The sequence below is a fragment of the Cygnus olor genome, chromosome 7 (assembly GCF_009769625.2).
Source record: "Cygnus olor isolate bCygOlo1 chromosome 7, bCygOlo1.pri.v2, whole genome shotgun sequence".
Taxonomy (NCBI): Eukaryota; Metazoa; Chordata; class Aves; order Anseriformes; family Anatidae; genus Cygnus; species Cygnus olor.
This window is the reverse complement of record NC_049175.1, coordinates 22,483,976-22,500,610: the sequence shown is the minus strand read 5'-3', so window position 1 is coordinate 22,500,610 and position 16,635 is coordinate 22,483,976. Positions and strand designations below refer to the sequence as shown.

Below are 16,635 nucleotides of genomic sequence, written 5' to 3'. Positions count from 1 at the left end.
TATGCTTCATAGGTGCATCTTGTACTCCTAGATAATTCATATTCTTAACACAACCTAGATCCTAAAGTATATTTATGCACATAACAATTAATTCCTGTCTACTCTGGGAAATAAAGCAATTTCTAAAGTCCCTTTTTCAAGCTGTTTCCTTTAAAATATTAGTTTAAAAATTCTAATTGCTAGTCTACACAGAATTAAACCAACTCCATACTTAGGAGTAATTTTATTTGACAAGTGTCCATAAAGATGTCTCACAATTACAGTATGACAGCAGTGACTACTGAAGAAGGATCTGCATGCCTGCAACTTGACTGTTTTTCCACTATAATAGTTTGTCTAATAAGAATTAAAAAATAAAATATAATCTGCTGCTTGTAACCCTGCCATCTCTAACAACAGTAGTATGTGTTTTAAATATAGTCCCAATTCATATCTACCTTGAATTCTTTTTTAATATGGTTAATTTTGGGTAAGAAATTGTTAAAAACAACCCATATAAGTGTGATCTTTCTGCAGAATATATGTGTGTTAAAACATTTCACTGACTCTGCTTAGCTGCTGATAACAGCCTTATGTAAGGGTCCATGGGAGCTCCTGGCATTTTGAGTGCTGTGTTGATTTAGATCAGTTTCAAGCATGATCAGACATTTGATTTTCATCTAGCATTGTCACTGTTTATTCCAGGCCCTCCTGGTATTTCTGCACATATGGTCTTTTCCTTCCTCATGGAAAAATAGCTCTTATTCTGTCAGGGAGGAAAGTTTATAATAATTGATGATAAAAAGGTTGGTTAGAGGCCACTTGTAATGCTTTTAAGTCCTAAAGACTGATTTCTCAGAAATTGCAATGGTTGGATAACCATGCCAGGACAAAGACCACATAAATGGTACAGCAGATGCCAGCAGCCCTTGCTTCATTGGGCATCTCTTTGTAGGAATTCTGCTTGTCCACAGATGAGCACACAGCCAAATCTCACATGTCCTTAGCTGCCTTTAAAAAAAAAAAAAAAAAAAAGTTAATTGCATCACCACCCAGCTACTCCCAAGGGCCACACACTCACTCTACTCAAGTGCCACAGGACTCTCCGTTGTTACAAGAAAGGGTCACCTGCTGTTACAAAACGACAGTCCCTTTGGTCTTCTGTACCTTCCCTGCAGCAAGGCAAACTGCTGGCAGTTTTCCCTATACCTGTGAGGAACCAAAGGAACTTGGAAGCCCTCAGTTATTTTCTCTTCAGTTCCTTCAGAGCTCCAATGTGAAAGGGATGTCTCAGACCACAGTCCTGCAGGTTTCTGAGCTGGCTTACTCTAGGGCAGGGTTGGCCTTTGGACTGGAAGATATGGAGCAGTAATTAGTTCTTGAAGGCTGGGCTGCTATCCCAAAATATCTGTTATCAACTGCCTAGCAGGCATCCAGGCAGGACTAGCAGAACCTGCAGAACCTCCTCAGCCTGTGACCAATGTTGTACGAACACAGTTCTGCAGATCTGGCTTTCATAAGTACTGTTATCTTGATCCCAGTCAAACAACTATAAAGTCACTTTTGCAGCTTCTACTCACAAGAAGTATAGGGACTTGTGTCAAGTGACAAATCTCTACTCATTTTAATTCCCCTGAATGCTAAAATGTTCCTTTCTACATCATCAGGTTACAGGTTATCCTTAGTCTTTTTATTACCTTGAGGAGGCTGCTGGTCCTTATTTTCATAGTGAAGGTGCTGACTCCCCAAAGAGAGCAACTGTGTAGTGTACAAACATCTGTATAACTTATTGTTATTATTTTTGGCAAATGGATCTTAAGAGTTCTGCTAGTGGGAGCCATGTTGGTGTGTCTAAACTCTTTGTCTCTAACTTCTTGTAGCAGCAGAGCAGAATAGGAAGGTCCTATCCCTTCCTGCTTCACTCCCTGCAAAAGCCCAGGGACTTTAGTATGAGCAGGTTTTTGTCCCATTGGCAACATCACTTGATTTTAAAGATGGTATTTCTGAATCAAAGTTTAGCAGGTGGTTTTTCAAACAACCACCAAATGAATAATACATAGAAATAGAAAGAGGCATCTTAAGAAATGTAGATAAAATTAAGCTAGCAGCTGTTAAATATTGCAGCAGTCATTACATCCAGAAGTCATCTGCCATCTATCCAGGATACTTATACATTCTATGTATAATGGAAATGACATTTGATTTAACCTTGCCACAACATGATCAGTTTGTGTCTCAGCAAGCCCAGCATTTGACACCATCTTTTGGCTGTGACATTTGCCTCAATAAAATGCAATTAATGAACCAGCAGTGTGTAAAGATGTAATTTGTAGCTCAGATGGTGAAAATGTCTTAAAATCTGTAAAGAAACTGTGTAACAGATGTATCAGTGGATGCTAAAACCTGAGATATATTTTTTAGAACATCGTCATATGTCGTGTATTCTTTTTTCCCATCTAACAGCTTGCTGGTGCATTCATTCATTGATAGAATATAAAGGTGGTAAAAATAAAGCCATACAGGTAGACTATTTTATACTTATACATTTTTATATTTGTATATAAACATAAATATGTTTGTATTATATATATGTAGTATATAAGTATGATGGTTTTATTTATACTTATGTATATATAATATTATGTAGGAACTAGGGATGGAAATATCCCGGGCACAAGGGATACATTTATCTCCTTGGGATGGGATTTTGTCCGATCTGTGATGCAGAAAGTTGTTAAAGTACTCAGATTTAAAATAAGAAAGCTTGTAGAAAAATAGCACTTTCTTTTTCTAACATCCTGAAGAAAGGCATTTTGCCTTTGGTTGCAAGGAAGGCTTGGCAGGTTTCTCTGGGCAGGCAATGGCACTATTATTCCCAGATGTGATTGGAGAGGCTGCTTCCAGGTCACATGTTAAATGCAGCTAACTCAAGGGACTTGTCACTTGATTAATGGAGCAGATTCCTGTATGATTTCTCTCCATCTATGTCCTTCCTGCCTGGTCAGATCTACAAAATATGTTGGCATCAGAATTAAAATCCCAGCCATTTTGATTTAAAAATATTTCCTCAAGTTTATGGTGGGGGAGAGTCTTCGCGTTTATCTACTAGAAAGGATAGTTAAGAACCTGTACTTAGAATATTGGGGAGAGGGAGGGGAAGTTGTATAAAATAGTGGAAAGTTAAAATCAATCTTGTACAGTTTGGTCAAGTAAATTTCTAATTTTTCCAATGTTAATGAGAAAATACTTGGGAAGAATCATTGGATTTTGTAGTCAGATATCTATCAAAGTCTTTCATGCAATTGGGAAAAGAAAAAAAAAAAAAACACCTTCCTGCAGGGCCTTGTCCATGCTAGAGACATTTGTGGTTTTTTTTAGGTATGTAACAGACGTACAGGAGGTGTTAATGCTTGAACTTTTGTTAGACATTCTAACACCAGTTCCCTTAGTTTCCTACAGGAAGCTTGTTTAGTGGGCTCAGACTAACACTGTAGTGTAAGCTGTAATGTTCTTCCCTATCTATGTAGGCCAGAAACAGGGGCTCCAGAGGGACTGTGGTCATGTCTGGTTGTGGTAGCACCCACAGGTTCTAGATTGGTTATTAGTCACTTTTAAATAAAGGTGACTATTAGCATTTTTTTTGGTCAGAGAGAGAGTTAAATTCTTGAACAGTGGCATCACTGGTGGAATAGAGGAGGGCTCAGACTATTTCATGAGAACAAACAAGCAAGAGGAGAGACAGAGCTTAGAAGGGGCTCACAAGTCAAACTTGAAAATTGTTCAAGGAAGCAATTTGCTAGTAAGCAGAAAATGATAGGATTTTGTGATGTCTGATTATACCAACTATATTTGGAGTGAACAGGAGGTTGAAATGTAGGTTTTAGGAAACAAAACCTACATCCATTTTTAGATGGGGGGGGTTGAGTAAAATTTTTATTGTATTGCTACAAAGAAAAAGATCAGACATGCAGTCATGACTTATGGAGGTGGACTGATGTTGGGCAGGGGTGCAATAGGAGTTATCAATGGTGCAGTTGTGCTGACTTAAGTTGTGCATGCACTCGGTTCTTGCGCAGGAGGGGAGGATGGAAAGGGAAGGCAATTTGCTGTCAGTAAAGCACCACAACCCTTTTGTCAGTATACCACAGAGACGTTCTTGCAGCAGCCAAGTATTCCTGATGTACACAAAATCCAAAGATGGATGGGAATACTTTTGAGAGGTGTACATAAGGTGATAAGGGGAAAGACATGGAGAGTAAGATAGCAGAGAAACCTGTGTGACCTGCACAGCTGCAGAGATCTGGGAGGGAAGGTATTGATGTGAATTCTGTAACCTCAGCAGGAAGTTAATTCTAAGATAGCAATTGTCTTTTCCTGACTCTTTAGTCCAGCAAACATACTTTTGGTACAACCCAAAGGCCTTGACATTTGCTTTGATTTGCTGTGATTTTTTCTGGTTCAGAACTTTCTCCTCCAGCCCCCTGTCTCTCCCTGTGCCTGGTTCTTGTAAGAGAGAAGGCCCAGGAGAAAGCAGCGCCTGCCTCAGGCTGACCCTGGAGCGCAGTGCTCAGTCCGGAGAGGAGCAAGCTCAGGGGATCCCTTCAGCCCGTGGATCTGCTGCTTGAAAAGGAATTAAAAGAGGAAGGGGGTCGGGAGCAGTGGCACCCCCTCTGCCCAGAGCGGCCGGGGGGGCTGGTCCCTGCGCGCTCCCCCGGGGGTGCATTCCCCAGCGCCGTTTGAGGCCGCTCAGCGCCATAAATGCCATTTGCATCGGGATAGGATGTAACAAGAGCTGTAAATCACTGACGGCGGAGGGAGCTCCTCTGGGGGCAGACACGGCGGAGCCGAGCCTCCTCGAGCCGTGGCAACGTGTGAACGGTATCTTTTGTCGGGGGGCAGGACCGATGGCAATTAGATGATACTTATCTGGCTCTTTGATGTGTATTTACACAAACAACGTTTTCCTGGGGGGCTTGCGGTATAAAGCAGTCGTGCTCCCCGGCACCCTCCTTCCCGGCAGCCCCGAAACAAGGCAGGATGACCAAGGCCCCGTTCTCCGTGGAGTGGCTGTCCCAGAGCAGCCAGGCCCCCAAGAGCCCCACACAGGGCACCCCACGCCGAGCACCCTCTTCGGCCGCGGTCCGCCAGCCCTCCTCGGGCTCCAGCCCCGGCCTGAGCGAGGGGAGCAAGGAGAAAAGCTCCGGGAAAGGCGGCAGGAGCAGGGAGCGCTTGGCAGCACCCTCGGCTGCAGGTAACCGCTGCCGTCGGGGCTTCTGCGCTGGGTGGGGAGGAACGGAGGCGGGCAGACCCCCCCCTCGGGCCCTGGGCCTGGCTGACCCCTTTCTTCCTCTCCCCCGTCCCCAGGAGCAGGCGAGCGGCCGCGGGCAGCGGGGCGGCCCCAGCCGGAGGGGTGCCCCGAGAGCCCCGAGGAGGCGGCGGGCAGGGGGGGCCGGCGGCTGCGGACGGCGTTCAGCGCCGAACAGATCGGCACCCTGGAGAGCTCCTTCCAGCGGCACCGCTACCTGGGCGCCGCCGAGCGCCGCAAGCTGGCGGGCAGGATGCGGCTCTCCGAGGTGCAGGTGAGCGCGGCGGGGACGATGCTGCGGGCTGCGGGCAGCGGCTCTCGGGGTGGGTGGGTGCCGCCGAGACCTCACCTCTCCTTCTCGCCCCTTCCCCTTGCCCTCAGATCAAGACCTGGTTTCAGAACCGCCGGATGAAGCTCAAGAGGCAGCTGCAGGAGCTAAGGCCGGAGCCTTTCTGCGGCGCCCCCCTGCCCTACGGACCCCAGAGCGGCGTGGTGTCCTTGCCGCTCACCTGCGCGGCCCCGCCGCCAGCTGTGCCCCGGCAAGAGGCTGCCCCCGGGGGCTTCGCCTTGGCAGCGCTGCCGGCACCCACCCTGGACCTCAGCAGCGCCTGCAGAGCACAGCCCGTCTGCTTTTGGGCAGCGCCCTGCTTTGTAGGGTATAGGGATCCCAGAGCTTTCTTGCTGGGGGTCTGACTCGCCGGTACGGACTGTGACTAAGGAGGATTTGCACTAACGATAGCTCTCTGGGCTGCAGCTGCCTGTAACTGCCTGCTGGACTTACAATGCAGCTCTGAGCCAGGTATAGAGACATGCTGGACAATCCGGATCATCGACCTCAGACCCACCAAATACAAACATAGTGGGCAAATACCAGTATAAATGTAATCTCTTCACAAACATAAACACTTTACAGCTTTCTTCTGAATCTATCACATGGATTGCAGAACTATTTATCCTGCCCTAAAAGAGAGTTCCTCCCCATTAAAGGAAGCACAGACTCCTTATTCTCTAGATCTGTTTCAGCCCTGATAGGGAATCAGAATAATCTTGCATGGGCTGAAGCTTACAATTAACTGAGGGTAAATGCAAAAAGTGTGAATTTCCCCCGTTCCCTAAAGCAGATATCCAGTCTCTCTGCTGCACACCATGTGGCACTTCCTGTGATGGGGCTGTGATTTTTAACCAGATATGTGGATGCATCTGGAACTAGCTACTAGTAGTTAATACTGGGTCTGCTATGAAATTGTGTTGGAGTCCTTTAAATAACATATAGAATATGATTTTAAGATGAAAAAAAGTTACTTTTAAATAAATATGAAAATATTTTGTCACTCTTACATGGGTGGCCTCAGTAGATTAAGAGCCTCTTGCCTAAATAGATCTTGGAAAGGATCTGGCCTTGCAACTTCTTATTTATTGTAGAGTCCCAGAAAAAGAGTATTTCAGCATCACATGTGCTCCTAATGGGGTTTGAGGATCGTTATCAAAAGAAATGCAATATTCCAAACCTATTTTTTCCTTAAGTGGCAGTGAAGTTTGTTACCGTGGTGCTATGCACTGAATAATGCTCTAGAAAACATGATCAAAATGGCGGGATTTCAGGCTGGAGAAAGGGCTCTGTTGAATGATCTTTGGCTGATGTAAGTTGTCATAAATCTTTCAAAGTCGATTGTGAACTAAAATGAAAAGAGCAATAAAAATTTCCATCACTTTAGAGTTGATCTCTGGGGTTATTAGAAGATTTCCGGGGCACTTGTAATCAGGGCTCATATAATGAATAGTCTGAAGGTTCTGTCAGTCATCCTTAAACACACTTATTTTCTTTTTTGTACAGGGGCCACTCAGTCACTTGAGTACACTTGCCTGGTAAAAAGCAGCATTACGTGCCTCTGAAGGCTGTTGCCTTTGATTTTCCTGAATAGCTCCCACATTTGGAAGACTCCTTAATTATTATGTAATCCATGCTGCAATTGTCTACTCTTTTGAGATTACTATTTGCTTACAATTGCACTATTAAAGTGGCTCTAATGCAAGATTTTCAGAAAACTAAAAAGTTTTCAGAAACTAGTAAGTTTCAAGTGCCATAAATCTTCCTGAGACTTTTTCTTTTTCAGCAAGATGTTGGAGTTAGGGATTAAGGAAATTATTACTAAACAGTTATACTAATTCGAAGAAGAAAAAAAATTCGAAGAAGAAAAAAAACAAACATCCGAAATTCTACCTCTGTCTCTCATGTCATTAGGTAATTGGGATGCCTCCAAAAAGCTGTGCACTGGTGAATATTTTCTCTGCTCTAAAGCAGTGACATTTTAAGGAGAGCAAAACAATAAATACACAAGTTACCTGGAAAAAAAATACCTAAGACTTTTAAAGTGGGCAGTGATATAGAGGTTAAGAGGGATGCTCCTACAATCTTGTACAGCACAGGAGGACCCCACTCCTCCTCCAGATGTCCAACCCGTTCAAAGCAGTTTTAACAGCTCTGCGAGGCCAGGCCGGGGGGGGGGGGCGGCACAACAAGCCGAGGGGCCGGCCGGGCCCCGGACCGAAATGGGGGGAGGAGACGCGGGGTCGCAACCGCAGCTGTGCCTGGGGGAAGCGAGCGGGAGATGAAAGGTCTCGGGGCGAGCAACGCCGAGCAGCTGGGCCGGGCTGGGAGATGGGGTGGTGAGACGGGACGGGATGGGACGGGACGGGACGGGACGGGATCACAGACCCAGCTCTGCACCTGGCCGCAGCCAAGCACGGCTCTGGGGGTCACTTTCCCCTCCGTGCAAAAGCGGGCTTCTTGCTAGGGGCTCGGACTGGTCAGCGGGGCTGGCTTGCGTGTATGAGCTGCTCAGCCACTGGCGAGGGAGACGCCGGGCTCTCTTTGTAAAGGTGCTAATGATCACTTAACGTAATGACTCCTTCGCCATATGTACACTTAGCAAGCACGCGAAATGTCTTGTCACTGTTTTGGCAGCCCCAGCTTACAAATATTGACCCGTTCCCCGACATCTGCTCGAGTGAACGCGAGAGGTGATGCTCGCTTGTGTCCGTACTAAAGGTAGCAGATTCCTCCATGGTAATACCTCTATTATCCACAAAAATCGGCTTTCTCTAGAAGTTACCAACTACATTCCAGTGGTCTAAAATACCATGTTATGAAATCATTTCATTGTGACTAAAGCGGCACAATTCTACTAAAACGCGGTTTCAAGGTTTTCCTTTGATCTGGGAGAAAAAATAAATGAAAAGAAGGCGTCCTTTCATGTTTTATTCGGGCACGTCTGAATTTCCCAACCGCTGTGTTTTACTCCCGGCAGCAAGGGACGTGCGCCAGAGCCAGCGCAGGACCCCCGCACAGGCTGCGCCCCCCGGGGCTGGCATCGGTCCCCGGCAGCGGTCCTGCACATAAACTGGGCTTCTCCTTCATCATTTCTAACACCCCCCTTCTTGTCTTTAATCGCATCACAGCCACCATCAGAGGAGGAATGCTCCCCGGCAGGACAAAGCGCAGTCTGCAAGACAAACGGACCAGCCGAGCCGATTAGCTAGGGAGGAGCAGCCTAATGCTTGTGCGCTGAAAGCTGCCGGCTCTTGAGGAAGGGGCTGTAAAACCTGGAAACTGCACTCCCTGGGGAGGAAAAGGGGACGGGAGGGGAAAATGGCCGGAGCACCGACTTCAAAGCCGCCTTCCCCTCCAGCGTGTGCGTGCAGGGGGCGAGCCGTGATTGAATTAGCACCGCGGTAATGGCAGGGAGCCGTCTGCAGCCCGTGCTCGTTAACGCCTGCCCCACTCTGGGGGGAGCACCCAACAGGGGACTGGGAACAGGGCCGGAGGGATCCCCCTGCAGCTCCCAGACACGGTGGAGCCACTCCAGGCACCTGTTTGCAAACCAGGTGAAGTTATTCGGCGTTGGGTGCTAATCGAGAGAGATCTCGCACTGCCAGGCCATTTCATCTAATTGCGGCCCATTATCTCTTTCTTTGATACGCAATTAGATGCCAATTAACTTGATAAATCCCACTGAAGCGGATGGGGAAGAGAGAAAGAGAAGGGTTGTTTCGGTCTCAACTTATCCCTTGTGCAGACTTCACTTCTTTTACTTGACAGTTGTCCCTTAAATTCCTAACCTCGACTTAATGTTATCTTGTAATGGTATTTATTGGGAACTAACCCTGGTAGCGCTTTGGTATTCAGGTAGGTGAAGTGCTTTAATTCTTATTTCAGCGCTTAGTTACTATTCCTGGGCAATTCTGAACAACTGCGGAGGTGTCACAAGTCCTCAGGCAATGCGGCTATGGTGTGCATGGGAATTCAAGCACTACTCCGGTTTCATCTAACTTGCATTTACCTTATCTAGGCGCTTTGTCCATTAGTTGCGCAAAGAACTGAATGAGATTTCCTTGATAAATCGCTTTCATTGCAAAGCGTGTGTTTGCTCCCCCAGTGACTGAATAAGAATATCTGGGCGTGCAGCGTGTGAGCCAGGCGCAGCACGGCTGGGTGAGTCAATAGCGTTTGCTGTTTTGCTATTTATTGGGTGTTAGCCCGCATTGTTCCCGTGGGCAAAGGAGCGACTGGGTGATGGCCCTGTTAGTGTTCACGGGTACTTCAAACAGAACGCATCCATTCCGAAACAATCGATCTCGCTGATGCCTAATTGACTATCTAATAGTACCTATCAGGACATCAAAGGACGCGCTGAATAACCTAGTTAGCATTTCCAAAGGGGAGCAGTGAAGGCTACAAACACCAATCAATTGTCTCACCGGGCAGGGCAGAGCCCCCCGCACCGCCGGGGTTGTCCTGTGGCCCCAGCTGGAGGACAGTATCTGGTCTTCCCGTGCTTCCAGCCGTGTCACCCTCCTTCCTTTCAGTAAACCGCCTTACTCACCTCTAAAAGGCGAACACGCTGCCCCGACTCTCCTAGAAAATTGCTGCCTATTTATGCAGCTAAATGCTAGTAGAAGGAAAGCTTGGAATCCGAAAATTTGCCCGATTATGGTACAAAACATTTTGTTTGAGAGGGATTGCTTTCATATTTTCCAGTTTCTGGCCATTTTTTTCTTATGCTGTTACACAAAATCAGGTGGGACGGTATGTTGATGGACTTAGTATGCCAACACTGTTCTTGGAGAATACAGATAAATACCTCTGCTTCCAATAAGGTGTGAGCTTCTAGTAACTGGTGCAGGAAAAGTGCCAGTGATATATTTTTGATCATGGATATAACTTCAGCGTATCAAGTGACACAAAAGGATTGGTGAAAGAAAATGTCACCTATAAGCACCATATTTCGGGGAGGGGGTGGTGGTGGTGTTAACCGGCTGCAGAGGATCTACCCTCCCAGGACCATCAAAGTTTTTGAGTTTCTCAAGTCGCCACCTCTTCTGATGGGAGCTGCAACACCTCCACCACTTCCCCATCTGTTCAGAGGTTTGTGCTCCACAGATGTATCTGTGGGAGAAAGGAGGGGGATCCTGGAGATTTAAACATCTCATTTAATAGGAAATTCATTTTAAAAACAAAAGTTGCAGTTCTCACTGACTTTCAGCAAACACTGGGACAAGTCAGCTATTTCCCTGTATCCACAGTCAAATGACAAGGGAAACAGCAGCAGCCACAGTTTCTATAAGATGCATAATGTATAAATGCAAAGGCAAGCACTGGTCTCTGGGTATAGCACTGAATACCTGTCTCATTCGTGGTTTAGTTTTGGCATCAAAGATGAAATGTCCCTCCCTAGATAACATGTCCTTGGACATTACTGTGTGCCCTAGTGGGGGTGATGTTGGGCACAGGGGTCCCAGGACTGCCCAGCCTGGCAGAGACCTCATCCTGCTGGTGGGGAGGGCCCCTTGAGGGGAGCACGCTGCTGGCTGGACAGGGATGTGCTCAGCTCAGGAGCTGCTGCATCCCAATGGCTTCCAGGTACTGCTTCCAGACTTGGCTTGCATGAGGCAGTCTAGCTCTGCAGCTACACATGATGTGTTACTAGCAACAACGTTTAGTGGGTGATTTAGTGGAGCCTGAGCTTCTCTGCTGTGGTTTGTCCATGTGCAGGCCTATTCAGAAATGGCTGCTCTGAAAAAAGGCTGAGATAATGAGGTCAGTGGTTCATTTGTTTATAAAAATAAACACGCACATGGACTTGTTCAGGAATAGTTTCTAAACCTGGAAATGATCAAAATTAAGGTACAGATGCTGAACTCTTTTGGGGAGCTTTGGACCTGTGAAGCAGAGACTCACCTGTCTAACTGATGTGTCTAGGAGGTGCTGTGGGGTTTAAACACCCCCTGGAACAGCAATGTTGGATCAGTGGCACTTGCAGTTATGTATTTCTGTGCCAGGGACGGAGTCTGGTCTCCGACTCAGTGTTCAACTGCTTGGGCAATTGCACTGGCTTAGGCAAGTCAGCCAAAATGAGTCTTTGTGCCAGAGGTAACTCAGCATTCATGGGTGGCTGACCCCAGATAAAAAAAGGCGATCTTGCTGCCAGAGCTGTGCTGCAACAAGTAGAACCTCCCCTCCCCCTGCCCTTGGGGGCTGATGTTGTAAGGGAAGCACAGGGGCAATCCAGCTCCTGGGCCCTGTGGGCTTGGTAAGGTGCCTGCATTGCTCCAGTGCCTGGGCTTTATCGCTCCCCTGGGGCCAGAGCCAAGTGAGGTGGCAGGGGCTGGAGGAGTCGATAATGTACTGCTCATTCTGATGGCCATCCAGTTACGGGAATGCCTGAAAGGATGAAAAGGGGTAGCACAAACATGATTTTCTCCTCTGATCTCTCATTGTAAAATGGGGAGTTCTGGTGGGAGCTGGTTTGGTTAGGGTGTGTGACTTATTTACGGACTTATTTTTACAGATAGAGAACTGACATCTGCCCTTATGTCTGGGAACTGAGTGTTGCTCTGATTGTAGAAAGACCCAGGATCCTGCTCCATTCCACCCCTGGTGCCCACTGCTTTCAGCTGCACATCCCAGTGGGAACCCCGAAGAGCTCAGAGGAAACTGAGGTCCTGCGAGTGCTTTTGCCCAGGTACACAGGTGGTGACCGCTTCCCCTGGTCTGTAGGAGCCCAGTCTTATCCCAGTATCTCCGCTGCCAGTTGGGTCATGGTTAGTGTGGTCTTTTTGAGCAGCATGGGTGAAAACTGGACATGGGACAGGACTGGCTGAGCTGTGGAGACACTGCTTTCCCCAGCCGGGCCTTTCATTTCACCGAAGGGAAAGCTCGGATGGGGATGGGGGGGGGGGCTTCGCAGTGTCCTCCCTGTGTTACAAAGGCATTGCCCTCCTTGGCTAGCGACGTGTGGATTGGGGACAGCTTGAGGGGGACAGTTCGAGGCTGATGAGGTGCGAGCTTCACTGCTCACTGGGTGCTTTGATCGAGAAAGCCCGTGGGAGATCTGGGACATTTTCTGGCTAAACGAGTGGCGCCAAGTCCAAGCTGAGAGGGCCCGCGGCCCTGTTGATCCTGCAGCCCAGGTGAGGGTTCAGCCCCGGGGATAGGGACTTCTGGTCAGCGGCCCCCTACAGCTTCTCCCAGGGAGCCCGGCCTCCACGGCTCCCCCAGGGTGACTTTCCTGACGGCGGGGCTGCTGGCCCGTGGGAATTGTGGTAGCCCCTGGCTCACTGGCCCTGGGCTCGCCCCGGGCCCCGACGGTGCGGGCCGGGCCATCTTGTGGCTGGCTTCGGGTACCTCCGCGCCATGCTGGACCCCGCGGCTGGAAAAGGGAGTGGGTAAAACCCGCTGTTACCGACACCTTCGATATCTTTAAACGCCCCTTCGTGGGGCTGGGCCTGCCCGTGCCCTGCCCTCCGGGGGAGAGGGGCAGGTTTGCACTTCAAGGGGGTCTCCCCGGCCCCCCCAGACACGCTGGAGCCAGGGGCTTGCAGACATTTTCCAGACGTGTGAACTTTCCTCCTAGCTGGCAGGCAGCTGTTATCTCTGCTCGATTCCCACTTTGATGTGGGTTCACACTTGCAAACGAGCCCGCCCGGGACCGGACCACCCATATAAGAGCGGGCCGAGGCCGGCGGTCCCCTAGTCCCTCTCCGCCATGAGCCAGACTGAGCTTCCTTTGGCAGAGACCAAGCCCTACGGGGTCAGGCCCCACATTTGCTGCGCACCCCCTCCCCGCGCCCCGACCTCGCTGGGCAGCAGCCCCCTCCTGGCCAGAGCCGAGCCCCGACGGGGGGGACCGCGGCCGAGCCAGCCCGCGGACAGCGAGCCCTGCGCGGCGGAGCGGGGCGCAGCCAGCTCCTGGGAGCCCAGCGACCCCTGCCCGTCGGAGCCAGGTGGGTGGTGGGGGGATAGAGGCCGGGAACAGGGGGCACGGGTGAAATGTGGGGACGGGACATCTGCTTCCGTCGCTACGACGGCTCTGCAAGGCAGGGGACGGCGGTGGAGGGACAGAGGCCTCACCGCCGCCCCTCCTTTCCTCTCCGGCAGCCCCCGACGGCGGCTGGCTGAGCGCCGACGAGTCCTCGGGCTACGAGAGCGAGAGCGCGGGTGCGGAGCGCAGCGGCGGGGCGGTGGCACCGGGCGCGACCCGCGGACGGCAGCGGCGGGCGAGGACGGCCTTCACCGCGGAGCAGGTCTGCCGGCTGGAGAAGACCTTCCAGCGCCAGAAGTACCTGGGGGCCTCGGAGCGGAGGAAGCTGGCAGCTGCCCTGCAGCTCTCGGAGATCCAGGTGGGTGTCGGGTCCTCCCCCGCCCCGTCGGGCAGCGCCCACAGCAGATCCACCTAGGGGTCTTCAGCTGGGTGCGGTCGGGTGGGGCTTCTCGGCAGGGTAAACAGCCGGGCCTCAGTGCACAGCCATCGGAGTGTTATGTACGTTCTTAAAGCCTCAAAGTGATTCACCTGAAACTGCTCGACACGGTCGTATGTCCCCCCCCACGCCCTCTCCCCGCAGTGCTGTGCCCTCAGTTAACAAGGACATCAGTCCAACCCCGTCAATTAATGCAAAGTAAACATTGCAAAGGCCCACGAGCTACGGTTGTTCATAATATGTTTGTCTTTTTTTTAAGCAAGGTTACTGATCTGTCTCTTCCGCCCCGTGCCTCTTCCCTTCTGTTACTCAGATCAAGACCTGGTTTCAGAACCGGAGGATGAAACTTAAGAGGCAAATCCAGGACCACCAGCACAGCCTCGTGTCTCCTGCTCCGCTCTACAGTTACCCACCGGGATCCCCACCAGCCCTCCTTCACGAGGAGGGCTTTCCGCTGTCTTTCCACTATCCCTTTGCTCCACAGCACCAGAGACTCCTGCCCCTTACCCCGGTGCCTGCCGTGCAGTTCAGCTTGTCCTTTCCCAGATACGATGTATTGCAAAGCACCTACCACTTTATGGCAAATGAGCTGCCATACTATCATCAGCACTGGCTTCCTCCTCATCCTTCTTTCCATCCAGTTATTCAGAATAAAATGGACAAGAAATGCCATCCTGCATTTGCATTATAGTGAAAACAAAAGGGGGCAGACAAAGGGGAAAATTGATGTATGCTGTAATGTATTATGTCCTGCTCAGAATTTCTTGTCTAACTTGGAATCATATGCTTATTATTTTCTAAGTTAAATGTGAAGAGTAATAATTTTATATTTGTACTGAATAGTATTAAAATTTATTGGATGTGGTGCCACACAGTCATTTTTGGTTTGATATCCCTTTGAAAAAGGCCTATTTTTTAAATGCAGGTAGTCTACCATCTTTTGATTTCTAGATGTGCTGAAGGGTTAGGCACTGTTGAAATGAGTAATTATGCTACAGCCATGATGCACTTGCAGTTCCTGTGCCCACAGCTGCTTTTTTTTTTTTTTTTTTTTTTTGTGCCTACAGCTGCTGAAAGGGAACCGGAGGGAGAAAAACCATGGCAAAAACTCAAAAACTTGCAATTGTCAAATTTCTCACAGTGTAGGATAAACTTATTAAGTTTAGTCTGCAATTCAATGTTAAGAAACTGGTTTCGATTGCACACCCCCGGTTTCTCATATATATAAAACCTGATAAGTGTTACATGTGCAAACTGTTTAAAGGTTGCATTTGTGCACTGCTCTTTTGTGTAATGGGGAAGAATTTAGATATTTTAATGTATATTATCTGAGTTTCCTACACTGACGCTGAGAGGTATATTCTGAGTATTGTGTATTTGGGAGTCTGGACTTTGCCGGTTGTATTGTACTGTGCATTTGGTTAAGTGCACCCTCTGAGGCACAACACAGGAGGAAGATGTAGGTGAGTTTCTCTTCTGAATATTAATTTATTGCTTTGCACTTCCACTCCGTTTTCCGCATGAGAACTTCAGTTGTGTTAACCACAAATGGTAATTACGCCTATGTGTCTTTAAACAGTGATTAAACAGTTCAAATCTTCACTACAGTTTTAAAGTGTTAGAATTACCAAAACCAGTATCTTGTAAGAGATTTAAGAGCATAATTAGTGTTCTGTTAACAGCCATATTATCTCAATGAGATTTTAATCTGCAAATGTGCCCTTTGATTCACCACTAAATGCTCATTGTAATTGCATATTGAACTTTAAAAAAATAATAATTACTTTTTACTTAAAAAAAAAAAAAGTAAATTGATCCTTTTAGGACAAGCAGCATTTAAAGGAAACGTCTTTGGTTTTTACTCTAGCAATCCTGAAACTTTTTTTTCCTCGCATGAGGAAAAAGGGGGTAGTTCTTCTCAGGATCACAGTTTTCACTTCTCTCCTCAAAGGGGTTAGTTAGCACTCGATCTTTAGACTTTAATTATGTTTCTTTAATTCATTAAACGTTCTTCTAAATGCATTAACTAGGTTGATTGCTGCATTGTAGTCTAAATTTTCCCTTTTCACCTTCTAATCCATTGAGCCTTGAGAGTTTCTATTTAATAGCCTAGGGGCTTCTCACCTGTGAAAGGATGACTTAGAAGGAGAAAAGTTTTCTCAAATTAAACTGCTCTAAATCTTAAGGTTAGACCAGGTTAAGACCTGCAGATTTAACTCCAACAGGAACCAGGTTGGAGGCAAACTTATTGGTCATCGGGGAAGTGGTGTCTGGAATTACAGGGTGACAGTGCAGGAATTGTCAGGCTGTTTTCTCTGGCGTGTACAGTCTGCATGCAAAGAGACCGAGAAATTAACGCTACGTCCCTTCAGCAACCTGTATCTCAGAGCAGAGTTTTGGCGTGGCAGGGAGAAGGAGAGGTGTGGGTGTGTTGGGAGGGGGAATTCCTTTGAATGTCCCCTGCTGCCCCCTTACCTCATGGTTAAGGTATGGGTGCTTCTTGACAGCAGGTAGAGAGATAACCCAGCTATGGAATGCTTGGAGATTAGTTTTTACATCAGAGGTTATAAGCAGAACAGGAGCTGTAACAGAAG

General features: G+C 48.2%; 2 protein-coding genes across 2 annotated transcripts; both read left to right on the top strand.

Annotated features, from left to right (window-relative positions):
• Positions 1-4,484: 4,484 nt before the first annotated feature.
• Positions 4,485-7,000, top strand: LOC121073196 (homeobox protein VENTX-like). Its single transcript, XM_040563947.1, has 3 exons — positions 4,485-5,230; positions 5,344-5,558; positions 5,666-7,000. Exons 1-3 carry the CDS (start codon positions 5,017-5,019, stop codon positions 5,975-5,977), a joined length of 741 nt encoding a protein of 246 aa, XP_040419881.1. The 5' UTR covers positions 4,485-5,016; the 3' UTR covers positions 5,978-7,000.
• Positions 7,001-13,119: 6,119 nt separating this feature from the next.
• LOC121073452 (homeobox protein vent1-like) lies at positions 13,120-16,122 on the top strand. Its single transcript, XM_040564338.1, has 3 exons — positions 13,120-13,567; positions 13,722-13,963; positions 14,355-16,122. Exons 1-3 carry the CDS (start codon positions 13,330-13,332, stop codon positions 14,730-14,732), a joined length of 858 nt encoding a protein of 285 aa, XP_040420272.1. The 5' UTR covers positions 13,120-13,329; the 3' UTR covers positions 14,733-16,122.
• Positions 16,123-16,635: the final 513 nt, after the last annotated feature.

Coding starts and splice junctions, on each gene's coding strand:
- LOC121073196 (XM_040563947.1), top strand. CDS start 5,017: ATGACCAAGGCCCCGTTCTCCGTGGAGTGGCTGTCCCAGAGCAGCCAG. Junction 5,231..5,343: donor GGCAGCACCCTCGGCTGCAG/GTAACCGCTGCC, acceptor CCCCGTCCCCAG/GAGCAGGCGAGCGGCCGCGG. Junction 5,559..5,665: donor TGCGGCTCTCCGAGGTGCAG/GTGAGCGCGGCG, acceptor CCTTGCCCTCAG/ATCAAGACCTGGTTTCAGAA.
- LOC121073452 (XM_040564338.1), top strand. CDS start 13,330: ATGAGCCAGACTGAGCTTCCTTTGGCAGAGACCAAGCCCTACGGGGTC. Junction 13,568..13,721: donor CCCCTGCCCGTCGGAGCCAG/GTGGGTGGTGGG, acceptor CCTCTCCGGCAG/CCCCCGACGGCGGCTGGCTG. Junction 13,964..14,354: donor TGCAGCTCTCGGAGATCCAG/GTGGGTGTCGGG, acceptor TCTGTTACTCAG/ATCAAGACCTGGTTTCAGAA.